The sequence below is a fragment of the Sylvia atricapilla genome, chromosome 16 (assembly GCF_009819655.1).
Source record: "Sylvia atricapilla isolate bSylAtr1 chromosome 16, bSylAtr1.pri, whole genome shotgun sequence".
In the NCBI taxonomy this organism is placed as follows: domain Eukaryota; kingdom Metazoa; phylum Chordata; class Aves; order Passeriformes; family Sylviidae; genus Sylvia; species Sylvia atricapilla.
The window spans coordinates 10,053,873-10,081,054 of NC_089155.1; the positions used below are offsets into that span (position 1 = coordinate 10,053,873).

The 27,182-nt window shown below is 49.6% G+C and overlaps 1 protein-coding gene across 1 annotated transcript in view; it reads left to right on the forward strand.

The window, feature by feature from the left end:
* The window catches only part of LAMA5 (laminin subunit alpha 5), an 85,152-nt gene that overhangs the window by 26,624 nt on the left and 31,346 nt on the right, over window positions 1-27,182 (forward strand). Inside the window, exons 3-16 of the mRNA XM_066330886.1 lie at window positions 10,451-10,568; window positions 13,936-14,054; window positions 14,418-14,588; window positions 15,027-15,124; window positions 19,953-20,068; window positions 20,919-21,037; window positions 21,817-21,907; window positions 22,057-22,191; window positions 22,615-22,677; window positions 23,817-23,957; window positions 24,323-24,460; window positions 24,705-24,839; window positions 25,305-25,439; window positions 26,885-27,022. Of these exons, the coding sequence (XP_066186983.1) occupies window positions 10,451-10,568; window positions 13,936-14,054; window positions 14,418-14,588; window positions 15,027-15,124; window positions 19,953-20,068; window positions 20,919-21,037; window positions 21,817-21,907; window positions 22,057-22,191; window positions 22,615-22,677; window positions 23,817-23,957; window positions 24,323-24,460; window positions 24,705-24,839; window positions 25,305-25,439; window positions 26,885-27,022 (1,717 nt within the window). The remainder of the gene's footprint in view (window positions 1-10,450; window positions 10,569-13,935; window positions 14,055-14,417; window positions 14,589-15,026; window positions 15,125-19,952; window positions 20,069-20,918; window positions 21,038-21,816; window positions 21,908-22,056; window positions 22,192-22,614; window positions 22,678-23,816; window positions 23,958-24,322; window positions 24,461-24,704; window positions 24,840-25,304; window positions 25,440-26,884; window positions 27,023-27,182) is intronic.

Consider the following 27,182-nt stretch of genomic DNA (forward strand, 5'->3'; position numbering starts at 1 on the left):
TGGGTAGCAGGTTGACAAAGATTTTGGGCTGGTGTTTATATATATACATATGTATAATTTTTTTTTAGCTCATTCATATTGTTCTGTGATGCTCTATGTCCTTTTTGAAGCTGAGGCAGGAAGAGGCTGGAGATAAGACAACAATGAAAGGCTGGAGTAAACCCTGCAGGCAGAGATAATGTACTTCAGAGAATATGGGTGAACTGGCAGACTGGAAAGTTCAAGGAAATGTGAACTTTTGGCCACTCAGGATGATTACTTTTCCCACCAACTTGGCTTGTGAGGTATCTGAGACAGCTTTTAGTATAACTGGGACCACCTATTAGATACAAGTTCATGATGTTCAAAGTTGTATGACATCATATCTATTACTTCACTAATTATTTTTTTAAAATATTGGTCCATTTAAAGGATTTTGCTCCTAATACCTGGCCTAAATCAAAAGGTTTCTCATGTACCTTTCTCAGCTTTTCCTCCCCTGCATTCTTGTTCCAGGAATCTGTCTCGTGATATCTGACACTTCTACAAGAAATTAATCACTGTGCATTTTGTCTTGCTTTTGCACCCTCCCACCCCAGCTTGTGGGGAAGTTGGTATTTTATCATTAGGGTTAGCAAAACCCTCTGGAGAGAGGTCTCCTTCCTGTCTGCACTGCAGGTTTCTCTCTCTGAATGCCTGGGTTTGGGAGGTGTTGAAGGCAGAGGGATGATGGGGAGATGCAGTGAGCTACAGGACCTGGTTGCAGGGTCACACTGGCTCCAGGGGAAGTTCAGACATGTTCAAACAAAAACCCTTTCTTGAAGGATGGTTTTGAAAATTGCTGAGTATTACAGTTCTCAAGACCTCAGTTCTCAGGTTGAACCCAAACTGAGAACCAGGCAGATTCCTTTCTTACTCTGCCAATTGCTTGGCTTGAAATGCCCTTGGGGGTTCCACATTTGTAGGCTCCCCATCTTTATTGGGGTGTAATTCACCCACGGACAGGGTTTGATAAGTTCAGACATCAGCAGTACAGTGTAGGTGCCACATAATCTGCCACACAGTTTGCCTCAATGCTTCCAAATCCTCAGCAGCCCCATACAGAAATGGTGCAAAAATCAATGTCCTGGCTGTGCTACTGCTTAATTGCAGAGCAGAAGAAATGAAGTGGTATGAAAGGTCAGACCAGATTTTTTTAGTGAGTAGCTGTTTGGAGGAAATTGAGGAATTTTGGCCCGTGCAGGCTGAAATTCCTGCTGGACTGTGTGGGAGCTTCAGCTTGGGGGAGGCAGCTCTGCTCACAAATCCATCGAGGCTTTGACCAGATTTTTATTTGTAAGGGCACGAATGGCCTGCATGTTGCAGGGTGTGTTGTAAGAGTGTGAGAAAAACCCCTCTGCCTCCTTCCAGGCAGGCTCAGGGAGAAGGAGGACAAGACCTGAGCACAGCAGAGGCTCTGAGCTGTGTCTGGGCGTGGGCTGAAGCTTTGTCACAGCTGTGCCCATATATCTGGGTCTGGAATGTGCCATGGTTTCATGGCTTGGTTTCATCACATTCGCTGCCAAAGTCACGGATTCCTCCTATATGTTTTAAAAGCAAACAATCCATGACTGCAGACACTGTTCCCTGTGTGTCAGCACACAGGCAGCTGGGGGAACACTTAAACCAAATTAACCCAGAGCCTGTTAAATTATTCTCTGAGGAAATGAGAAAGACGAGTAGCAGCGACTGGTGAGCTCTGGGTGAAATCCTCTCACGGTGGTGATGTCATTGGCAGGTAGAGGAATGAACATGGACTTTAAATGGAATTCTTTTCCTTGTGCTCAAGGTCATGGTTTTTACCCTGTTAGACTGCACACAGATAAACCAGAGGTACCAGGCAGGGCTGTCGTTACTGAAGGTATTACAGCTCTTGACTTGGAGCCCATTGCTGTCTGTCCCAGCAGCAGATGCCCAGGGAGGCCTTACAGACAATATCTACAGCTGCTGGCACAGTCTGGCAGGAAGGAAGGGCCTGAACTGGGCTCTCCTCCCAGCTGTGCTTGCTGTGCAGTGATGGCCAGTCAGCAGGGAAGTGAGGAGTGACAAGTTTGTCTCTAGATCTGCTCTTTCTCCCCAAGAGCTAATGGATGGATCAGGTGTTTTTAGCCACATGGGGAGAGGCTGTGGCAGTGCCATCCTCTCCTTTGTGTCTCCTATCTGTTGTTCAGGTCTTCTTCACAAAGCATCCAGCTGATGTCCTTGGAATACAGGTGTGAGATTGTTCCCTGAGCAAAGGCAGCACTGGGATCAGCCACTCTTGAGGATTGTTGTCCATGTGAACAGGGGCATTGGAGGATGATCCAGATGGACTCAAAAGGCTCATTTCCTGATCAGTGCCATGCTGGAGCTCAGTGTGAGGTACTGAGCCCTTTATCCTGGGCACAGGGACTGCTCATCTCCTTCCAGGACAGAGATGTGTTCCTTGTGTAGAGTTTGCTGTGGTAGAATGGGTCACTCCAAGGCAATTTATTTCCTTTCCAAGTCTATCTGGCATTAAAAGCTGAGTCAGTTCTTTCCCATTAGTTACAAAAAACCCCAGTTTCTCTGTGTGAGGAGTGACAGCTCCCTGGAGAGACTCTGCTCCTTGCAGTCTCAAATAACTGCAGTCAAATGACATCCCTCAAGTCAGGCTTTTTCTTAGCAATTTCACATTTAGGCTGCAAGCACACACCAGTTAGCATTAGCAAGCTGGAATTCCCCACTTTTTCTATTTATAGGAAGGCACTTTTTTTTTTTTTTCCTGTATGTTCTGGGATTATGAGAGTTTCTGCTATGGTTTAGTTTTCATTTTGCTAAATTTAGTCTCAAACTCCTGCTTGTTAAAGGAAGATAATTAAAGCAGTGGACCCAAGGCCCTTTGAAAATCAGCTTTGAGACCCCTGTGGGTTTTTTCTCTCTCATGAAGTCGGTGGCTGGGTTTATTTGGCTGGCTGTATTTGAATGACATCCAGTTAAATTCCTCTAGAATACCAAGTCTTCCTGGGACACCTGCTTAGTGCTCACCTGTCTGCATGAAGCTGCTTGCAGGAACTTTGGCTTTTTCACTTCTGCAGATTGGACAGCACAGCACAGGCACATGGATCTTCACAGTGAGAGCCATCAGGGCACTTTTTGTCTCTGTAAAAGAGGTGGGTTTTTTTTTTTCCTTTGAGTCACTTTTTTACTTATCTGTCTTCTCATGTAATACTGTATTTTACTGGGAGGAAGACTCTGATATGAACTGCCACTAATCCTTCCAGCTAATTATTAATTCACCTGTTTTCCCGGAACACACCACTGAAAAAAAAAAAAAATACCCACACATTCCCAGAAGCTTCCTAGAAACATTTAATCATCAAGGACAATTGACACCTCAAGGTAAATAGTCTGAGAACCTGAAATCCTGAATGTGGTTATAGTGTCTTATCTCTGCAGCACCAGGAAGTTTTAAGGGCCTCTTTACAGCCACCTCTGTGCTGGGTTTCTGATGGTGTTTGCAGGAGGATTAAAGCAACTGGAGAGGGTGTGGGGAGCCTGAGCCTGTCCACATTCTGTGCCCTCAGTCAGCTCTTGGGCTGAGCTGGCCTTGCAGAGCAGAGCTTGTGCCCCTTTACAGGGTGCCCAAGGACAGGGGAGTCCTCTTAGCCATTCCCTGAGGGTGTGATAGCTCAAGTTTGGGCTAAAAGACAAATATTTAAGTCTTGTCTTTAATGAGTTACTTAACACTTTGCCCAGCAACCTAGAAAGTTGCAAAGGCCATCTCAGTCAAGTGCAGGGAATCTCCTACTGCTCAGTGAGAGGCTGGTGTGGGCAAAGTCCTTCTCTGTAAGTGACTGAGGCCTCATCCCAAGGAATTCCAGCAATCCCCCTCTGTCCTGACCAGTTTTGCTCTGCTGTGATGCCTCTGGATACCCAAGTCTGGCTGCAGTGTCCTTTGGGTGGCTGTTGGGTGCACACAGATCTGAGTTCAGAAGGGACTCCACTTGCTGGGGTTTAACAGGATTGGGCTGGACCGTGTACAGGTTGCTGTGCCAGCATCCCTGAACCCTGCACCTGTAGCTGTGTGGCATTTGCTGTTTGCAGCTCCAGGTAGGCAGGGATTTAACAGGCTGTTCCTCTGTGCCTCTCCTTAGTGCCAGCTGGCTGAAGCTGCTGTGAATCAGGCTCTTGCTGCTGCCCTGTTGGAGGTCATCTCTAAAACTTGGCTCTCCACATCTTCTGCACTGTGCCGGCCACAAGTGATGGCTCGGCACTGCCCTGCCATGTGCCAAGAGCTGCACATTTAGTCCCCCAAGGATTTTTGGCAGGAGGTGTGTGTGGCACTGGCAGGGGAAGGACAACTTGTGCAGAAGGATGCTGCGAAGATAAAGCAGTGCTGTGTGTGAAATCAGTGGACGAGCCAAATCCTTCTCAGAAGTGGTGTTTAAAGAAAAAAATCCTTTGTGGAAAATGCTCCATCAGCTGTTCACCTAAGCCAAGCTGCTTAGGAAGGGAACAGGCACTGTTTAGAAATAACATCATAAAGTATTGGGTTGCTGCTGCTGCTTGTTTTGACACTGAGCAGGTTTCATGCTGGCTGGTAGCTCTGAAGCTGTGGCTTCATGGAGAGCGTTTTCTTTGATCTCTCTCAATAAAACTCCGGAGTTTTGGGAGAAAAACTTGAAAACAGGTTGGTGCAAAATTGAGTCTGAGTGCTCACCTCTCTCCCCAGCCCTACCGAGGTGTTTAGGAGCTGCCACTTTGCACCTCTGTCCTTCCCCCGTGGTGAAAGGGATGGGTGGTTGTTCCTAAAGCCTGGCTGGCAAAATCTTGAGATACAAGCATAAGGAGCCTTCTAATTTAGAACCCTGTAATCCTCCATGAATAACTGGAAAAACATAATTTTTGGGAGTGAGAATTTGAGACACAGACATACAAGAACAAGCCAGGAGTTGCTGAGAGGAAAAGAGCAAAACGGGGGCAAAGCATATTTCAGTGCACACCCCTCGTTTAAACACTGACTTTCGTGCTTTTAGATGTGGGGTTTGTTTGCTCTCAGGCACTTGAGTATTTTATTTAAAAAATGACTGGATAAAAAGCCGTGCCCACTTGAGGGGAAGCACCTTTGTTTGCTGCCTGCAAGGGTTGAAGTAGTTCTTGTGTGATTGAAAATAAAAAGTAGGCACGTAGTAAATGTGAGAGATCTTATTAAAGGATTTGAATGGATGGGCTGGGGAGAAATAAATCTGCTCTAGGACCACAGAAGCTCAGCAGGGGGACAGTCAGTTGTTAATGAGTAAATTCACTGCTTCCATGAGAATAAATGATTACAGGCAAAGGATGCAAAAGGGGCAGATCAGTGACCTAGAGAAATTCAAAGTGAGTCAGAAGCTCTCTGCCTTTCCAGGGCTTTTCCACCTCCTGCATATTTGTTGGTGGGGATAAAAGGTGCACAAATAGGCACCTTATTAGCTTTAGCTGCTGCCAGTGATGTGGTGCCAGCTCTGCTGAGTGTTTCTAAGGCTGATTCCTGGCAGCTGAGCAGCCACTCACCCGGGCTGTGGACAGAGGTGACCTGTGCTCCCTGAGAGCTGCTTTTCCCTGGCCCTGTGGATTGATAACCCCATCCAGGCTCTGACATCTCCACGTTTCCCAGGTGGGCTTGTGGCTGCAGTGCTGGGCCAGGCAGTGCCTGGGGGATGGATGGGCTTGGGAGGGAGTAAAATAATTTATTTGATTTTTGAAAGTGAGGGGAAAATAAATTAACACTTCCCCGCACTTTCCAAAGCAGTTCTTTATCTGCTTTCCCTGCTTCTAGGTTTTGCAGATGTGTGGAGCTGCTGTGCAGTGACCCAGTCTGGGGTGCTGAATGCCCCAAAATGCTGCAGGTGCCTGCTGAGGGTGTCCTGCAGCCCTTTGCTGTGCATACCCAGGAAGCCTCATGTGCCCCTAAACTGTGGGAGTTATTTGCTGTGGCATTGATCTACTTCTGCTCAGCAGGTCCATCCTATTGTCCCAGGGAAATCCCAAGCAGGGATGAGCAGTGGTGGCAGTGCTATCCCCACACACACTCCCCAGGGGTATGGAGCAGTGGTTAGGGAGAGGTGAACTGCTTTGTTTTTATACAGTGCTATTTTCATAAGTCAACGCCAAAGGTAATAAATCTATCCTGTGGAAAATGAGCGAGTGGTTTACTGTATAAACTCCTCCTGTGGGGTCTGGGGCTGGGAGCAGAGCTGGGTTTAGCTCCCAGCCAGCACAGCCTGCTCAGACCTTTTAATCCCAGAACCAAAAAGAGCCTCTCTTGGTGTTGGTGAAAATGTAGTTGTCAATATTGCAGCAATGTGAAGATTTATTTTGGTTATTGAATGTTTTCCTGTGGCTTTGAGGTGCCTTGGAGTATCAGTGAGACTTGCCCAGAGCTCCCTCACCAAAGGATACACAGGATACAAACCTGGTCCAGTTTGTTGTCTTCTTCCCACATGTACCTCCCAGAGCTGGAACAGTGGAATCAGTGTCTTGAGGAAAGAAATAGAGAAGAAATGTGTGAGTTTGCCATCACGTGCTGCTTACACAGAAGGATGGATGAACAAATGGATGGAGAAAGTGCTGCTCCAAAAGCTGCTGAGTTTCTCTTGGCTCTCTGCAATCTGTGTTTACTCTTTAAGTCTTTTCACTGTCGCACTGGGCAGTAATCAGGGTTATATTTTAATGGTGTTTTAGTACTGGATAAAGCTGCCCACCATCTACAGAGACAAATGGATGGAGTGTGGAGCACAGAGAAAATGCCCTTATCTCCATCTTCCCCTCCTGGCTCCATCCTTCAGGCACTGGGGCAGCTGCAAGTGATTGTTACTAAGGAAACTTGCTTCAAAACCACCAACAGCAACATCAGCTACATGTAGAGATGTTACTATTTTCAAAGAAATCTGGTTGCTAATTAAAGTAGTGTCAGAATTTCCTGGCTGGAAGGTCGTTTTATGAAATTGCAGAGGCTGGTCAAAGGTTGAGCTGTACCTGGCATGTTTTCAGGGGTAGGGAAAATAAGGGATATGCCTGCCTGGAGACAAGTGTGAGCATCAAGTCTGGTGTTCACTTCTTTTCTCCATGAAGAAGGGAAAAAAAAAAAAAAAGTACAAAGTGGTTGGGAACATAGAGGTTTTTATTCATCTGACTGATAATAGGAGCTAAATAAAGGCTTTGGAAAAAAATCCAACCATTTCCCTTGCAATATTGGTTGGGCAGAACTGTACTGGAACTAAACATGGAATGAAAAGTCTGGCTTTTCTGCCAGCTCTATTTTTAGAGCCACTGCTCCATCTTTGCATCTGAGTTTTCTCAGCAGATGCACTGGAAACAGGCAATTTGGGTTATTTTTTCTGGCCAGGCTCTGATACTCTGCAAGATAAGGATGTTGGGTGGAGGGGCGGGGGAGTCACCAGACTAGACAAAAATCCCCCTGAATAGCAGGACATGGGTCTTGTTCCAGGGGGTTTACTGTGGTCACAGGCTCCTGAATATTTTCTGTGCTCCATTAGGAATGGCCCTTCCATGCCGGAGGAGGAGTGGTTGTACAATGTTGGCTGGCTTATTTATGGCTCAAGATTGCAGTCACAAGTGGAATAAAATTCAGCAGTAACAGCACACAGCTACAGATGGATTTGGGTATGGAGAGGGGAATTGTGTTTGGCTTTGAGAGCAAATATCTGCCCTGTCTTTCAGCTGAGGTATTGCAGATGATGCAGACATTTCCAGCAAGAGCCCAGATGTTCTTGTGCTTTCCTGTGAAAAGCAGGAAAGGAAGATAAAAGGTGTGCTAGCCCTGGTCTTGGGCATGTCACCCTGCCAGTGAGGCTGGGATTGGCCTTTCAGAGAATTCCCAGTAGGCATGGACACGGTTTTATCCACAGTGCTCTCTGTGTGTGTGTCTCCCATGACTCAAAACACATCAAACCATCTCCACCTCCTGCTCTCAGCCAGAGAGGGCTCAGAGGGGTCAGAGCCTGTGGCTGCCCGACCCTGCCCCAGAGCCATTTACACCATTGCAACCAGCACCACTGAGGCTTTCTTCTGGCTGTTGTTCTCACTTGGTGAATCACTGAGCCCGAGGCTTGGTTCTGTGTCAGATTTCACTGTTTGGGCAAAAGCTGCACCAATTTGCCTTCGTGGTAATCCTTGTGCTCCAAAGGGAGGGAACTTCTGAGAAGCAGAGGCAGGAGAGGAGTTGGACTCCAGGACATTAATTAGGAATACTTTGTTCCAGCATAAAGCTGAACAGAGAGGAGGAACCCCCCCTAGAAATTCTGTGGGATTTACTGGCAGTAAATTCATTACTGACTTGGCAAAAAGTAAGTCAGAAGAGAGAGATGCACCTGACACTGCTAAATTTGTGTTTGTGGTTGCTGTTCATTCAGAGCAGAGAAGCTCCTGTGCCTGAGGCCAGAACATGTACAGGTATTTTTGAGCTGCAGGGAGTTTTGTCCAGCTACAGGCAGTGCTAGATTCCAGCAGGAGCATTTATTTATTCCCTGGGGAATAAAGCTGGAGGAGGGTTTAGAGTAGAGGGAAGGTGTAACTTCACAGGCTGGTGTTCAGCCCTGTTCCCATGCCAAGAGGCAGATGTTGAGCTGTGAGAACTGGTCCTGTAGAGAAAGCAGCTGCCTGAGCTGAAGCCTCTCAGGATTCACTATCAAATAACAGCTCTGCTGAGAGGGTAAAGCAGGCAGAAAAAAACTGCTCCTCCAAAAAAAGCTTAGTCTTGTATGCCTTGACAACATGTGCAGAGGGGAACCAGAGCAGGATTGAGGTCTGTTTTCCCTCAGTTTTTGAAAAGGATGACTGTTTTCCCCTTGGCTGGGCTCAAAAGTCCTTTGGCAGCAGAGAACTGAGTTGGGTGACCACTCTGGTTTCTTTATTCTGGATGGCACCAGTCCTTAGCAGTGCAAACCCTGAGAGTGGTGACAAATCCTCTTGCCCATTCCCAGCTGGAGAACAGCCTCTGACCTGCTGGATTTGGTTCACTCCTCCCTGAGCATCTCTCTCAAGCCCCCTTAGTCTGCACCTAGGTGTATTTTCAGGTATCACCAGCCTGTGGTGGGAACCAGACCAGTCCCCCTGGTAAGTGGAGGAGAGGCTGCCCCAGAGCCAGAGGAGTATTTGAGAGCATCCTGAGGAGGTTTTTGCCTGAATGTCCTGCTGAGGGGGAAACTGAGCTGGTGCCAGTCCTCAGGGCTGCCCACGTCCCCTTGCTCCATGTCTGGACACCAGCACTTGGACCCCTTGTCTGACTGACCCCAGCAAGATCTGTGCTTCATAGATGGTTTGGTAGATAAAATATATATCTTTCTTGTTTCTTCTGCTAATCTATGGATGGTCAGGGCTGTTTTGGAGGCCTGTCATTATTAATGTGTGTCCTGTGGCTCAGCAATGCGTGTGGCCAGGGCAGGGCTGAGGTGCTGGCTGCTGTTCTGGCTCTCCTGCCTGGCTGAGATGGGCACAGAGCCCTCCTTCTCCTCCCCTTGCAGAAATGTCCCTCTGCATACTTGTCAGTCTTTAGGGGGTTATGTGCTCATACAGCCCCAGCTCTGCATGAGGAGGGACTCCTGGGCTATAAATCTGTGCCTTTCAAGCACTAAACTCCCTTTTGGGTTGTTTTTGACATCAGGAATTTCCTCTGATAAGAGAACTTTATTTGCCTTTAAATATCACTTTGTGACAGGATGATGGAGTGGGGATTCTTGGAGCGAGCCTGTGCCAGCCGGGGAAGGGAAATTCTGCTGGGGCTTTTGTTTCTCTCTAGCACTGACATTGTAGCTCTTTAAAGACTAGGTTTATTTTATGCTTGGCAGGAGTGTGTGTGCACATGTCAGTGTCCAGACAAATGGGAGCAGCCCAGTGTTGGAGCTGTGCTGGAGCCAAGTGGGTCTCCTGCTCTCCCCTCCCTGTGGCACCTGGGGAAGAGGAGCTGGGCTGGGGTTTTTCTGGAACAGGCTTCAAAACACAGGTTGTGTTGGTGAAGCAGGGCTGGTCTGTGGAATGTTTTAAGAAGCAGAAAGAAGGATTCTGTTGGACTGTCTGCAAGGTACAGTTGGATGTTCCCTGGCTGGCAGGCCAATGTGTCACCTGTCACCCCAAGGACAGCCCAAAGGCCAGGTCCCCAGGGCAGCATTGTGGCTGGTTTGTAATGCAGCCTGCTCAGGGTAAGCCCGAGGTGTTTCCCAGCACTACCTGTGTACAGCCTGCAGCCACAAAGTCTGAGCTGTGTTTGCATTCAGTGGGAGTGAGCTCCCTAATCTGCCTCTCTGCAGCAGCCGTGTTTTATCACCATCCCTTTAGATACGGAGGATTTCCCTCCACGGGCTGCTTGTGAGCTGCAAAGTGCCAGCTCATTTTGCACGTGGGTCCCGTGAAGTTCCCTCTGCTTTTCAGGATGCCTCAAGCAGCCAACTAACTCTGTGTTCCTTTCTTTCAGCTCTTCCACGTAGCCTATGTCCTGATCAAGTTTGCCAATTCCCCTCGTCCTGACCTCTGGGTGTTGGAGCGATCGACTGATTTTGGCCTCACCTACGAGCCCTGGCAGTATTTTGCCTGTGAGTATGACAGGGGGCTGCAGCTCAGTGCCAGGTAGTGAGGCTGTGGTGAAGAAAACTCTCTGCAAATACAGGGTTGGGTTTGGAGCTGTTTCTGTGTCATTGCTGTGATGCTGCACATGTCTTCTGTTTCATCTGCCCAATAGGGCTGCAAGAGTTGAAGGTTAAATGCTCCCCAGGACAGTAGAACTATTTTGCTCTCTGGTACTAAATGTATTTTTTAAGACACTGCCATGATGGGTATGAGGGTGCCAAAGTTGGCACCAGTGTCTGCAGCTGGGTGTTGTTGATGTAGGTCTGAAGGTGAGATTTCTTATCATCTCCTCCCTGCCCTCCTCTTTCTGTCTCTTCCCTGTACCATCCCAGACTGTATTCCAGCTCCTCCAGAAGCCAGGCAGCAGCTTGCTTCCAAGTGGCTGCTATCACAGAAAAGTCTGGATGCAGAAAACATTCCCCTGTGCTTATCAGTACCGGAGATTGGATCCAGCCTGTGCAGGGCAGGGAGCTGCTGTCCTGCTGCTGTGCAAGGTGGGATCAGAGACAGCTGGCTGGAAGGGAGATCCAGTCTGTGCATTTGGCTTCCCAATTCTCTGATTAAAACCTTAAGAAACAGCTGGTTCTACGAAGCTCTTCTCCCAGAGGGTCTGTGGGGTAGCCGGATGCCGAGGAACTTGTTAACCAGCAGCTCCTCCCAGGAGCAGCAGCAGTAATTGGGAGAAGATGTGAGTTAAGATCTACAGCCAGAACTTAAAACCTGGCAAGAAAGGACTCGGGAGCACTCAGAGGCCTTGCCCTGGGCTGTCCCTAAAGGATCATATTTCTGGCTTACCTGTCAGGCTGTGCTCTGGATTTCTGGCCTCTTCTTGTGCAAGAAAGAGCTGCAGATGTGTTGCCAGTGTGTTGCCTTAGGAGCAGTAGCTCCTCTCTGGGGCGGATGTTTTTCTCCCTGCTGTGTGCTAGTGGGGAATTATGGCTGTCAAATTCCTGCCTTGCTTTTTTCTGTCTTCTCTGAGGATTTCTCTGCCAGCTCTGAAGCCTCTCTTGGGGCCCATTACAGTTGTGTTCCTGCATGGTCTGGAGGTGCACAGGGAGCTCTTGCCCCACTGGTGTGTTCCTGTGTGTAGTGGCAGTGCTGCAGCATGTGGAGTCCCCTTCCCTCCCAGAACATCAGGCCTTGTTACCACTCCCCTGGAGAAGTGACATGCAGTGACACAGCCCAGTGGAAAATTCCCATGGAAATAAAGAGGTGGCTGCTCCAAAACCTGCCAGATTTGTGAGCACAAGAAGTCCTCTGCGGAGGTTTATTTTTATCGTGGGGAATTCTGTAGGTGGTCTAATAAAAACACTGCCAGGTCAGAACCAGGGTTAAAAGCAGCTGGCAGAAATGCAGGGTTTCTTCAGAGCCTTGCCAGGGGTGACACTGTGGCACTGTCCACCCTGGCTCAGGGCTGTCCCTCCCTGCTCATCACAGGAGGTGCCAAGGTGCTTTTGGGCTTAGCTCTGTTGGGAGGAGGGAGAAGTGACTGCTGGGTGAGGCTCTGTCCTTGTCTGTTTCCTTAAAGCACTGCTAGAGTTTAAGGCCAATGGGTTGCTCTGTTTTAGCTCAGAATGCCCAGCTTCTGGCTCACATGGGTGTGCAGATTTTGCAATAACTGAAGGAGTTCTTTGGTTTTCCTGAGTAGCTCCTTGGGCTGAGCATCCTGTCTCCATGCAGCCATGGCAGTGCTCTGGAAATCAATCATCTTTAGCCAGTGGTGACAGGTTCCTTGCCTGGGGCTTTAAAAATAAATTGCCTTTGAAAAAGCACCTGGTGAAGCAAACCTTGGCGGCCAGAGACCTGATGTTAAATATTTCCATGTCTTCCTGTGGATGCAACTGAGCTCTTGCTGTTGCCAAAACAGTGTTTCCTGGAGCAAGGCCACATTCTGGAGACAAGGTGTGGATGGGTGCAAGCCAGAGGTGAAGACAGGGAGGCAGAAATTCTCTGCTGCTCCTTTGCTGTTCCTTCTGCCTGCTCAGTCTACCCATGCAGCACATGGAATGGAGGACCTGCCTTCTGGAGGCACATTGAGACAGATTTTGGAGGATTATTCCTGTTAATTGGGTTAACATTTCCCCTTCAGTTTCCTGTGTGAGCTGAGCAGCGCTGGCAGGAGCAGGAGGCTGTGTTGGCTGCCTTTTCTTCCTTTTCCCCTCCATGGAAACACCCCCAGGAGCACTGCAGTGACATTCACTTCAGCACGTTGTGTTGTGAGCTCCTGGCACAGGTGGAAAGGGAGTGGGAAGGAGCAGCAGCCTTTGTCCAGGCTCTTCCTGAGGGAACAGTCCCTGAGAGTAGCACTGTGAAGGGTTTTTTATGGGTAGATATTGGTGCTCACCACCCTGCACAGTCTGGCCCTGAGCTGCCCCAGCAGGGGTTTGGTTGGCTCTGCCAGCACAGGGGTGTCACACATCCTGGGGACAAGGGTGCTGGACTTGCAGGAGAAGTCACACTGGGAAGCCAGGCCATTCCTGTAGCTGCAAGGAGAGCATTGGCATTCATTCAGTGTCCCCAGAGCAGGTCACCAAGCCAGCAGAGTGGCTGCCTGGTGATGCCTGTTCCCTGACTTTATCCAGCCTTGCATTGCCACTTAGTGGCAGGAGCCCTCGTTTGCTGTCCCCAAGGAGTGGTTCTTGGTGGCTTTGGCATTTCTGGTTTGTGGCATTGGTTTAAGAGCAGCGTTCAGAGTAAGGAGAGGAGGGAACCTGCAGTGTTTGGGAGAGGCAGAGCGATGGCTTGCAGGATGTCTGCTTGTCCACCCTGCCTAGTGGGAGATGTCCCAGCAGTGACTGTGGCTTGTGGTTGCTCCTCTTGTGGGTTCTGTGCTGGCTTTGGGACTGACCCAGGAGGTTTAGGAGGAGCCGCATGAAATGATGGTGCAGCTCCTACATCAGGAGCAGAGCTCTGGCAGCAAAGAGCCCTTCTGCAGTTCAGTGGAAGCAGTGTGGCAAATCCACTGCCAGCAAGGCAACAGATTGAGGCCAGAGTTAGGTCTCAGGCTGGTTAAAGTGTGAGCTTAATGCCAAGATTGAGGGGTGGGTTTCTCTGCAGGTGGTAGAGTAGTACAGTGGCTATTTTGACCTTCCTCATTACTGCAGGGAGGTGATTTGGGGGCTTTTCTGCCTAATACTGTTAGAGTGACACCTTCCCTTAGTGGAGGTTATGTATTTAGCCATGACAGAGTTAATGATACTAAGCAATCTTTACATGGTAAATGCTTAACAAAGATTGTACACCCATCTCTCTTGTGGTCAGCGTGGGAAAACCTATAGAGGGCTGGGAATTGTTCCTTTTCTCTTACTGCTCTCATCTCTGGTTGATGAACAGCTTCCAAGAGGGACTGCATTGAGAAGTTTGGCCAGCACACTGTGGACCGTATCACCAGGGATGACCACGCCATCTGCACCACGGAATACTCCCGGATCGTGCCTTTGGAAAACGGGGAGGTGAGCAGTTCCCTGTTCCCATCCCCTGGAGTTTCCAGGGTTACTCAGTGGCTGTTGGTACTCCTGTTAATAGGCTCCCTCCCGATTTTTGGATGTCGCTTAAATTATTCAGTTAAACCAAATGAGATTGACAGAGAACTGATCCAGTAGTCTGGGTGACTGGGTTCATCTGAGGGAGAGATTAATTTTCTCCCACCCCACAAGATTGCCCAGATTTGTTCTCACAGACTCACAGAATGGTTTGGGTTGGAACCACCCAGTTCCAACTCACTGCCATGAGCAGATACACCTTATGCACCTTCCACTAGACCAGATTGCTCAGTCCCCAGTCCAACCTGGCCTTTTCCCTCCTCCCATTCACAGATTGTTGTCTCTCTGGTGAACGGGCGCCCAGGAGCCATGAACTTCTCCTACTCTCCTCTCCTGCGGAATTTCACCAAAGCCACCAACATCCGACTGCGCTTCCTGCAGACCAACACCCTGCTGGGGCACCTGATGGGCAAAGCTCTGAGGGACCCCACGGTCACAAGGAGGGTAAGGCAGGCTTGATACCCTTTGCTGGTGAGGTGGAGCTGCTTGAGGGCTGTGCAAGCCACCTCTGGGGAGGGGATAACCTGGGTGCTGCCCGTGGGGATTTTCTCTGTCTTGCACCCCCTGAAGCTGAAGGCATCTCTTGTGGCTGGAGGCTACTTGGGAAGACACCAACAATGTGAAACTGGGAAACACCTCTTGGTGTCACGTGTGGCTTTCTGGCTGTGCTGGGAGCCCCCCACTCATCATAGCTAATGAGCTGTTAGAGGTGGTGGATCTTAACAGGTAGATCTCTGCAGGTACTGCAGCCTGCAATGTCACTGTGAGGGAAATACCCCAACACATCATTTTGCTGGATGAAGTCCTGCTGAATCTTGAGTAGAATGGTTATGAATCTGATTTGTAAAAATAGTAATGGCCAACTTTTCTTGTGCTTTCCAGTATTACTACAGCATCAAGGATATCAGCATTGGAGGGCGCTGTGTGTGCCACGGCCACGCAGACGTCTGCGATGCCAAAGACCCCAACGACCCTTACAGGTACCTCCTCAGAATCCCAGCTCTGTCTGAAAGCATTTGAATTACTGTTCTAAGAATGAAAGATGATACCAGTGTTAGCTGTGTCCTGTCCTGAGCTTGTGATGGTGCCATCACTGCTGTTCGTGTCTCTGCCCTGAGAAAGAAGCAGAAACTGCTCCAGACTAAGTAGCAAAAGTCACATATTTTGTCAGACTGTTTTTTCAGCCAGATCAGCTCCCTGGTCAAGTTTCCCTGTCCACAACTTTGCTATCCCACTGGAGCAGAGTGTGAGAATGAGAAAGAGGGATACTGATATAGAGCAGGGTTTCCCATTGAAGTCCTGGGGTCATTCCTGAATCTTGTGCAGAGAAGTCTCTTGCTTCCCATGTGGCTTCTGAAGTGTTGGGATAATGCTCTCATAAATAGATGGTCTCCCATGAAACTGCTTCCCATTTCTACTTATAAAAACCATAGATTGGTTATGTACATATCTGAACAACTCTTTGCAAAAAGAACAGGAGTGTGTAAAGAAGTTACATTTTGGCTAATGGAACTTCTCATCTGCCTTGGCAACTTGGAGTGCCAAAGAGCTGCTTCAGACCATGGAAGTGTTGCTTTTAGCCTTCTGTCTGCAGCTTGAATGTTGCCTTTATGAAAGGGATGGGTAGATGCAGCTGGACGAGGGGAGCTTGTATTTCTTTCTCATCAGGATCATGTAGAACTTTTGGATCATCTAAAATGAAATTCCAGTGAGTCCCAGCCAAAGTTAAAGCTGTCAAGTATTAAAACAAAGAGGTATTGGTAAGCAAGCCTGCCTGAGTGTGCCAAGCACTCTGACAAAAGGAAGTTCATAAATATTTGAATGTACAGTTGCTTGTTTTTTAGCCATTGGTGTTGCAGGATGCAAAGTGCACCTGTGTGCTGAGGCAAAAGGCTTCATGGGGACAAGTTTCTTTAACATGGAAATGCCAGGACCTTTCTTGGGTGTATCAATGGTTCAGGGCTCTCCAAGAAGGGAGGGAAAGTTGAGCAAGGAGAAATACGTTGGATATCCTTGTTCAGTGCCACTTCTGTTTATAACCATCTCTGTCTCCCGAAATTCCTCTCCTCCACTCTCATTTGGATGCATTTGGCATCTTCACTCTTGGCCCCAGCCTGTTCTCTGATGTTGCAGCACATGTTGGTAAGCAGCTGTTGCGTTTCACCCGGAGCAGATCATGGTGGCCTGAGGGAGAAAACATTTCCTACTTGTGTACTTTGTACGGTCAGAACATAACAGCTGTAAGTCCTTTGGGGTACAGCAGGAAAAGGTGCTGGATAAATGGATCTTCTCATGGCACTGCTGTACCCTTTAGCAAGCCCGGGAGCACAGGCAAGTCAGCAGAAATCTGATAGTTTCAGTTGAGAAAATGAGTAATTGATGAATTGCTGCCATTTTGCAGGCTCTGGGAGCAGCTGTGTCCAGTCTTTCCATTGAAGTGGGCACTGCTGGGGCAGGATCCCAGCCCTGCTGCCCTGACACAGCACTGAGCCAGCTTGGGGACATCTGTAATGCCACATCAGCTGGGGCTCAGGCACACTGTCCCCTTGAGACACAGCCCCAGCTACCAAAAACTTGTCATGTCTTCAGCAATGTGTGCAGTGTGCCCTCTGCACGTGTCCTGCCTCTTCAGAATCTGATGTATGGCAGCAACTGGGCAAGGAAATGCAAATAAAGGGATGTGGATTGGCCTGGCCCTATTAAAAATCCCACAATCTCAGCCTGTTGGGGGGTCTCTGCTGCTCATTTTAACTTCTCTCTTCTGCACACTCTTATGTTTCCTATGCCTGTTGCTCAGAAAGGCTGGGTGGACACTCTGATAGAGGTGAGGTGAGCTGGAAATCTTGGCAATGACTTCAGGGCGTGATGAAGCACGTCCTTGAGCTGACTTCCTGGCCATAAATGATAATATTCATGCAACTTTGGAAAGCTTGTGAAGTGCCAAGCTACAGAGGCTGCACATCCAGCTGTGCTGAGCTGGCAGCACATCTGGGCCCTGTGTGAGTGCTTGCAGGGACCTTATGGTAAGGTCTCCTCAAGGCTCTCTGCACTCCTCACAGCTTTCTCTCTTTGTCCTAAGTTGGAATTAAGCAAAGGGGAGGAATGTTCTCCTGGTTAAAGGTGAACACCAGCAGGATGAGGCACGGCCTTTCTCCTGGCAAACCCTTGGAGCAGTGAGATAAGAATCACCAGGAACCTGGCTTGGAAAACCCAGACAAGAGTCGTGTGTTAGCAGGCTGAGTGAGCTCAAGAGAACCCTTGATGGATTCTGCATCTGTCTGATCAGAGCAGCTGTTTCCATGGCTTCACTGCCCTGTCACAGACACCACAAGCAAGAGGGGAGAAAACCAGAGACTCCAGCTGCTCTTTCTGTGCCTGATGCTGAAGATAACCAAGACAGCAGCAGCCTGGCTGGTCAGAAGCACATCCACAGATGTGCTTCCCCTCTGCTGGATCCTGAATTCCAGCTTCCCTTTTCCCATTTGGAAGGGAAAGCACCATGTGTGCCAGTAGATTTGTGCCATCTGTCAAGTCTCTTTCTGCAGGTGGTTTTTTCTCCGTACAGTCAGAAACAGAGGAAGGGGCTTTTTTTTCTTTTCTTGATTGTGCTCTTCAGATGTCCCAGCCAAATCCAGATGCTGTAGTGTTTGTGTGCTGCTCTCAGTTCTGCCACAGCTGCTCTCTGGAAACTGTTTAGTCTCTGCCATTGAGCATCAATTCCAGTGGGCAGGCTGCGGTTTCATTTCTCACAGCAGGATGACCAGGAAATATGTGCTATGTGAACACAGCCGCTCCCTCTTCTCCCTTGTATATACTCAATCAATGAAACATGTAAATATTGTGGTTTATGCACATTTGTCTGTAATTCATTAGCAGCACGGACTCGGCACAAGGTGCAGTAAAGCCGTGATAGATGAGCTCTCTGAGAGGTCATTGCTGACTCTGAGCAGCAGAGACTAAATAAATACCTCCTTCTCCATCTGAAGTGAGCATCTTTACTCATGCAGTGCCATCTTCTTGCATTCTGGGAACTGAACCAGTACTTTCCAAACATCTTGCACGTTAAGGAGCCTGGGGTGTGTGGCTGGAGCCACGTCCTCCAGTCAGGGAGATCAGCAATGCTCAGCAGGTTTATAAGTTCCCTGACTCAGTGACCATCTTTCTCCACATGTATGTATATGGATCTTAATCTTGATCTCCAGCTGCTGCCATGGAAAGAAATGCTGAAGTTTTGTTTCCTTGGAAATGCTGAGTGGTAGTCAGCCAGGTGAGAGGTCTGTGGGTGGTTGCATTCCGGACACACAGCCAAGGTTTGCCTCTCGTTGAGACTCCCCCTTGGGTCTGTAATTCACTTGAAGAGCAAAGTTCCTAGTGAACATTTCAGGGCTGTGTTCTGCCACCTAAGCTCCAGCCAGGGGTTCAGTTATGTGCCTGGACTCTGCCAGCTGCAGCCCAGCCTGTGAATGTGGGCAGGGACAGGGCATGACGAGTGCTGAGAGAACTGACTGCAGCCAAGTGTCCCGTGGCATCTCCAATGGAAGGGCTGGGAGCAGCCCTGGGACCTTCTGCCTCTCAACCCCTCTGCCTGAAGCAAATATGCTGAGAGTGGATCCTGCTTGCATTCCCCCAGTCTTTCAGATCATCCCATTATTTTCATTAAAATGAGGTCACTTGTCCAGTAGTGCTGCTGCCTCTTATCTGGCAATTCACTATACATAGACTTGCAGGTCCCACGTCTTAAAATTACACGTAGGTGGAAACTGTGGCACTCAGCTCGCTGCAGAGTGTCTGCACTCCTACGCTTCACCCTGAATGACTGCTCCTTTTGTTTCTAACGTTTTTTTTTTAAAAAAATGCCTTTATTTTTAAACACACTGCTTTTGAATGGAAAAGCATTGGAGGAGGGAGAGATGGGAGTGGCAGACTGCCCCTGAGGGGAAATGAGTAATTACACAGATAAAAGCTGGAACATGTTGTATTATCCATAAGTCTAACCCAACAGAAAGCGTTTGTGTTGGATGGGAATCGCCCTGTGCTAAGTGGAGGTTTTGGGGCTGATGTCACTGCCGTTAATGAATCACCGTTGTGGTCGGGCAGGGACGAGATCCATCGGGTGCCTGTCGAGATTCCTTGCCTTGCCTTGCTCCAGAGCTGCCTGTTTACCCAGCACAGCCCTGCCTGGAAAGCAGGAGGTGTAGTGCACAGGGAACGTGGGGCCCAGCATCTATTGATATTCTTAATTCAGATTTCATGCCCTCCTCTCTCGCAGCGCAGGTGTACCTGGAGGAGCAGATACCACCTGTGTGGTCCCATCCCTCTCCAGCTCTGGGCTGTCTTTTCTTCCTTTTGTGCTTGCCCCTGCACAGTGGTGGGGATATCTTTGTGTCCCTGCACCACGCCACACTCTCTCAAATAATCAGCTTCAGTTTGGTTTCTACCACTGCCACCTCCAACCATTTCACGTTTTATTCTCTGCAGAGCTGGCTAGGCAGTGGCACACTGATTTTTCTCTTCCTTGTCTCCCTATGAAGGAAAAAAAGGAATGATGGTGGAGGAGAAGAAAGGGAGAGAATACCGAAGGGCGGGAGCTGGAATAGCAAAGCTTGGTGTTTGAAAAAAAATGAATCAATTTTAAAATTGGAAAAAAGCCTTAGATGCCTCTTTTCCAGAATATTTGGATTAGCAAGTACCACTCGTTCATGTACCGGATCAGTGACAGCGATGCACAGCAGGCTCACACAGCAGCTCCTTATCCCACACCTCCCTGTCACTCCCCAACCATGTCTGTCCCCATTCCTGTCCCTGCAGGCTGCAGTGTGACTGCCAGCACAACACCTGCGGTGGCTCCTGCGATCGCTGCTGCCCCGGCTACAACCAGTTCCCCTGGAAACCCGCCACGGCCGACAGCGCCAACGAGTGCCAGCGTAAGTGGGAGTGGGCTTTGCCTTCCCTCCCAGCACAGCTCAGGGCCCTGCTGCAGAGAGGCTGCTCACTGCTGGGGCTGCTGCTGTGTGGGGCTGGGTGAGCTGGAGGGCACGGCAAAGAGGACTCTGCAGAGCAGGCGTTGGTGTTCAGGTGAGGCTCGCACACGGAGGTTTCCAAGGTCTGTGTGGGGCTTTGGCCCTGCTCCTGTTCCGTTTCCTCCTGTGTGTCCAAGGGTTCGTGCAGGCAAGTCTCATTGCTCAATTCCGTCTGCAAGATGAATGAGGTTTGGATGTGTTTACGTACAGGACATCTTTATTTGTCTAGAGAAACCTTTGGTCAGTGCCGACAGTGGAATTTCTGCTGGGAGTGCAGAGCCCTGAGCTGCCCCACATGGCGTCTTAGAAACGCAGGGTGGCAAAAGCTCTTAATCCTGTGAGTTTGTAAAGCTGCGTCACCTAGTGCTGGATTTTACAGCTCACCTCTGTCCAGGGCGGGATAAAAGAGGCAAGAATGTTACTCTCTAAACCAGACTACTCAAGGCCCCACAGTGTGGTAATTTTTCTTTCTCATCTATACATGCCTGCACATACTTAACTTATGATTTTGTGCCCACTGTGCTCTCCTGGTTGCAAACCAGACCCTGTGAAGGAGTTGCTGCTTCTGTGCTTTTGAACTGAAAGACTTTCAGAGAGCTTGGGAGATTATGTAATCCCCAAGATGCATTCAGGCATCTTTCCTCATGGAAAAGCCAGCCCATCAAACCCAGGAGGGAGAGCTGACACCTTGAGATGCAGCTGCTGGCTGAAGGACCTCAGAAGGAGGTTTAGCTCCCATCTCTTTGTATTGCAGCCTGCAATTGCAATGGCCATGCCTATGACTGCTACTACGACCCCGAGGTGGACCGGCACAAAGCCAGCAGGAGTCGGGAGGACAAGTTTGAAGGGGGAGGTGTTTGCATTGACTGCCAGGTAGGCCCAAAGAGCTTCTCTGGAAAAAGGCTGTTGAAAATGTTTGTGTTCCTTGCTGCCTGGAGTTCAGCCTCCTAGGACCTCCACCAAGCCCCTCTGTTATCTAAATTAAGTTTCTGCCTGGAAATTTAGTCTCTTTGCCATGGATTAAAGGAGTGTGCACCAGTAATGAGAACAGCACTTGAGTTTTTAGCTGTTCCCTGCTAGTATCACTACTTCCTAAAGTTTTTTAGTTTGCTTAGACATTGGAATTGGGAGGGACAGGTTGCTGCCCAGCACTTTGTGTAATCCCTGCCTAGTTCACAGTGCTTTGGCATTTTCCTGAATGTCTCTCTGCCCACCAAAATGCCAGTCTTCAGTCTCTGTGAAAGTGGGAAGGTAGCTCTTCCCTTCCCAAGGTGAAGGTGACTGTGACATGGTTAATTCATACACTGGCATGAAGCTTCTGGCTGTGCTTACTTTGCTGGGAGGAAACAGGTTGCTCCCATCCTCCAAGTACAGAGTGGTCAGGACATTTTGCCATCTGAAGGAAGTGAAATGGGCTCAAGGTCAGATATGAACCTGAAACTCACACTGTGTTTATGGGACAGCACAGTTTGCAGGAAATGCTCATTGTTCCCAAGTTGGTGTATGTGGAATTTTGAGCAGATTTAGGTCTTCGGTGTGCTGACACTCCTGAGCTGCTTCCTCTGTAACCTGGAGCTGTTAGTAAATCTGGCAGATGAATGTGGATCTTGCATGCAGAGGAACTGATGCCTCTCTAACCCACTGTCTTTCAGCATCACACCACTGGCATTAACTGTGAGAGGTGCATCCCTGGATACTATCGATCCCCAGACCACCCCATCGACTCTCCGTACATTTGCTACCGTGAGTGTGACCTCCTCTGCAGTGACATCCTGCTGGACTTGGTGGCACTGGGGAGGGCGCTCTGGAGGGTTGGTCTGAGAGATTTTCCTGCTGTAGAGAGTCTGAGGCCTCAGTCAGTGACACTGCTGCTGGCTTGTCCCTCTCTGCAGGCTGTAACTGTGAGTCTGACTTCACGGATGGCACCTGTGAGGACCTGACCGGGCGCTGCTACTGCAAACCCAACTACACCGGGGAGCACTGCGACGCCTGTGCCGAGGGCTACCTCAACTTCCCCCACTGCTACCGTAAGTGGGGGCTCACTTCTGGGAGCCCACTGCCCCAGCAGCTCTGGGAAGGGCCAGCAGCTCCAGCTGTGGCTCTTGGGATGTCCTTTCCATGTGGCACTCATGTCTGAGGAGGAGCTCTTTTGGGTGGGCACAAGTCCACATTTGGTTTGGGTGGAAGCTGTGCCAGAGCTGAGCTGCTCTGAACACAGAGTCAACAGGAGCTTCCCATTTGGCTGGAGTTTCATCTCTCACTTTCTAATGAAAGACAGCCTAAAAAGGGCTGTAATGGAATGTTGTGTAGTGGATCATCTGTGCTTTATTCCATGGTCCATATTTTTATTCAGCCTTTTCAGCTTTGGGACTGTCAAGTCTCTCATATTCCATCAGGATTTCTCTGAGTGTGTGTGTGATGACCTGTACAATGTGTCTTTCTCTGCACAGCCATTCCAGCTTTCTCTTACAACGATACTGGAGAACAAGTGCTTCCTGCAGGACAAATAATAAGTAAGCAGTGCAATTTTCCTTGATACTTTGGCAATGCTGTCAGTTCTGTTATACCTCCCATCCAATGCAGGATCAGGTCTTCAGCTCACTGGGCCCATACATTGTATGAGGCAGCCCTGAGTGGTTTTAAGAGAGTACAGCCAGCAGCTGAATTGAGGGGAAAGCAAGTTTTATGATCCTCTTTTTATAGATGTGGAAACTCTAGTCTAGAGTGACACTGTGGGTTTTTTCTGAGGTCCAGGCCATGTAGGGATGTCTCTTCTGCTGTCTCTGTGAGGAACCTCCCCCAAAGGTCATGGAGGGGCTGTGGCTGAACTGGAAGCTCTGAAGGGTCGTGTATGGGCAGTCACTCTCTCTGTGTCACTTCCTCGGTTGTTTAGAAAGCTCCTCCATGCTCTGATCACTGCTCCCCTCCACCTCCCTTCTCTCTCGTGCTCTCTCCTCTTGGTTCATCTACTCCCTCGTGCTTTATTCTGTCTCTTTTCCCACTGAATCCTCCCCTGTCTCATGCTCCCCAGCACGGTCCAGATAACCTTTCCCTTCCTTCTGATATTTTGAAGTCTGTATCTTCCAGACAGGTTTTTTCTTTCCTGAGCTGGAATGTCTCACTTCCCTTCTCATTTCCCCACTTCCCCCTCCCTCTGGTTTTTGGATGATGTTTGTCCTTCCCTCTCCCAGCCCAGCACCCCACACCACTGCTGTTGGTGAGAGCAGGGCTGGCTCAGAGCCTCGGCACTGCCTGCCTGGAACACCCTGCCCTGGAAGTGGGAAGGTCTCGGGTGCAGCTGAGCATGGAGTGACCAGAGAGAGAGCCCAAAGTTCAACCCCTGGTTAGCTGAAGGCTCTGATTATTCCCACACTACACCAAATCAGCTCTGCCTGGGCTTGTGGAAGCAGGATTAGCCTGCCCTGTGCATTGCCCTGCTGCCCACCCTGCACCTTGACACCAGCTTAGTGCTGAGGCCACCCCGTGAGCCAGGCGTGGTTTGGTTAAAACATTTTCATCTGACAGGAAGGTTATGGAAGCAAATGCTTGAGCATTTGAGTTGCCTCATGGCAACTCCTGCCCTGTCCTCGTGGGACCTCAGAGCTGGACTGACAGCCGTGTGTGGTGTCCCCTGTTGTGTGTCCCCATCCAGACTGCGATTGCTATGCGGGCGGCACAGAAGGCAACGCGTGTCGGAAGGACCCTCGTGTGGGGATGTGTGTGTGCAAACCCAACTTCCAGGGAACTCACTGTGACCAGTGTGCCCCAGGCCACTACGGACCCAGCTGCCAGCGTGAGTACCCGGCAGGCAGCGTCCCCAGGCTCGCCCTGCTGGGCTTCTCCTTGTTCTCCACCCATGCTGGGGAGGGGAAATTCCACAGCTCCACTTCCAAGTGATAAATTCCCATGACTACTGTGCTTTTGCTGTGATTTTCCACCCAGACTTGACCCTCCAGCATCCTCCCAAGCTGTGGGGGGCCCTTGAGGAGTTCCCTATGGACATGAGCTATGGGTCAGGCATACTTGCCTGTTCTGTTCCCTGTGCTTTCTCCAGCAACTGCTCGTCTACCCCAGAGGAACAGATGATCTGGTTCCTTTACTGGGAAGGCTAAAGGACAAAAAACCTGCTTATTTACTAATGCCCTTGTTGCTTTGCAGCCTGCCAGTGCTCCGGCCCTGGTCAGTACGATGGCACCTGTGACAGCGAGTCGGGGCAGTGTCTGTGCCGGACAGGATTTGAAGGGCAGTCTTGTGACCAGTGTGCTCCAGGCTACTTCAACTACCCTCTGTGCCAGTGTGAGTATCTGTCCTTCACAAACCTGGGTGGCACACACAGCCAGAGTCCTCTGGCATGGGACTGAAGGACTGGAAAGTGGTTTTGTGGGTGTTTCGGAGAATACGTGCCCTGGGCAGAGACTGTTTGTTTGAATGCTTAGAGCAGCACCTGATGCCTGTCTGAGAAGCCCAGGAATAGGACAGTGTTGCCATGAGCTGTGGCCCGTGCCCCCAGCTCAGGGCAGGTGGTGTCTGTGTGTTGCAGTGTGCGGCTGCAGCGCGGTCGGGACGCTGCCGGGGGGCTGCGACTCCGCCGGGAATTGTTTCTGCAGAGCCGAGTTTGCTGGGCCACGGTGTGAGCAGTGCAGCCCTGGGTACCACTCCTACCCCCACTGCTACGGTGAGCACCTGCACCTTCAGCTCCTGCCGCTCTAAAAAACACACCTGTTCTTGCAAGGATTCGGTGTTTCTTGGTATCAAATCCATGTGGTTTGCACTGTGAATTTGGCAGGCTTGTTTTGGAGGTCATGGATCATAGCAAAGCCTGGAAGACAGAGCGGTTTTTATCAGTCACACTTCCTCGTCACAACCCTGCTGTGACCTGGTGTCTCAGTTTATGCCCTTTTTGTGTGTCATTTTAGTGCATTAAACTACTAAACTGCTGGGGAGCATTGAATGGGCTGTAAAGACCCTTCTGTGGCATTTTCCTGGTATAGCTGTGAAAATGCTGCATGATTTGCCAAGAGATTAAGAAATTGCTTTTTTCTGATGGAAGTGGCTAGTTCCTGGGAGGGGATGAATGATGGTTCAGACCAGCAGTGCTTGGCCAGAGATCACAGGGATCATCAGAGTCCTGCTCTTACAGCTTGCTCCTGCGATTCCCGGGGTGCAGTGGACAACAACTGCAGCCCAGCGGGGCAGTGCCGATGCCACGGGAATTTTGCTGGACACACCTGCAACCAGTGTGCCCTGGGCTTCTATGGATACCCCAGCTGCACACGTGAGTAACACCCTACTGCTCTCTACAACCAGCTGGGAGGAGGGTGTAGTGTAGCCAGACCAAGGTCAGTCTCTTCTAGTGAGTAACAAGACAAGAGAAGATGACCCCTGTTTGCACCCTGGGAGGTTTGGGTTGGGTGTTCGGAAACATTTCTTCACCAAAAACAGTTGTCAAGCATTGGCACAGGCTGCCCAAGGCAGTAGTGGAATCACTGTCATTGGGAGGATTTAAAAACCATGTATATGTGGCACTTGAGGACATAGTTTAGTGGTGGGCTTGGAAGTGCTGGGAGAACACTTGGATGATGATCTTAGAGGTCTTTTCTAACTGTGGTGATTCTCTGTTCCTATCCATTTCCCTGGGCACTGCAGCACTGCTGGACTATTGCTGCTGGTGCCAGGACTGGGCAATGCCTGTGGCAGGTGCCAGCAGCCCCAAATTCTCTGAGCAGCCCTCCCCAGCTCTGGGCAGAGTGTCCCCATCTCCCTCCCTGTCAGCAGTCCCGACTGGAAGCCAGATGTACTCTTACGTCTCCCAGCAGGAATTTACTGCTCATTAAAAAGTAATCCGTGATACAGTTTCCCTGAAGCAACAAAAGAGCATCATCACCCTCTTGCACAGTACTAAATGTGGACTCCTGAGCCATGCCAGCTGGCAGAACACTCCTCCCAAATGCTGATGCCGGCAATATGCCTTTGAAGAGACTGGAGGCAGAGATGAAATGGTCTCACAGGAGTTCAGTAGTCTCTTTTTTTTGCCTCATAAAGCCATGGCCACATTGCAGAGCTATGTAGAAGACCCACAGCAAGGAAAGAAAAGAACCACCTGATTTTTATATTATTTTAAAATCTGTTGTTTCCTGAGCAGTCTTCTGCTGTTAGCCAGTGTTGGGGGTGTCTGCCCAGAATGTCTCCTTTGGCAGGGATTTGAGGTGTGCTGGCTGGGCAGGGAGGGCACGGGCAGTTCCCTGGCAGCTTGCTGACCTTTCCTGTGATAGGGCAGTGGGATCTCTGTGCATTCATGGGCAGCAGGTTCTCCAGAAGCTGTGGAACCATTGTCCTGCCCTCACCCTGCTGCCCACATCCAACATCCACAGGGCAGACCCTGATGGCCGAATGCTGCTCTTGAGTGTTAGGGATTTTGTAGGGTCTCATATGTCACTGGCGACTGACTTTTAGGGGATGAGATCACACCCCTTCTCCTCAATCAAAACTCTTCCCTGCCTCTGAAATACACATAAATGTATGTGAATGGGTGTGATAAACATTGAGACTTCTATTGTTTTTCTTAAAAAAGGGGTGGTTTTAACCAAAAGCAAAGAATGAGAACTTTATTTATAATCCACATGCAGTCTGGCTGCTTTTGGTGAAGGTCAGGGAGACAAAAGAGGCTGCTGCTGGGAAGCCCTGAATGCCACTCCAGCAGCTCTCTCCTCTCTCCTGCAGCTTGCCAGTGCTCCCGGGAGGGGTCCCTGCACAGCACCTGTGAGCAGGACACGGGGCAGTGCAGCTGCAGGCCCAAGGTGACAGGACTGCGCTGTGACAGCTGCGTGCCCGGCGCCTACGGCTTCCCCCACTGCGAAGGTAGCCCCTTTTCCCTCACCTCTTGGGACCCTCCAGTCTCTTGGGTGCTGGTAAATTTGTTTATCATCCCCCAAAAGCTGTGTAAGGGGAGAAATAACCCCTGTTAGGGGCAGCCAAGGGGTGAGCTAGTGCTATAAATCCATTTTTTCACCCCTCTTTT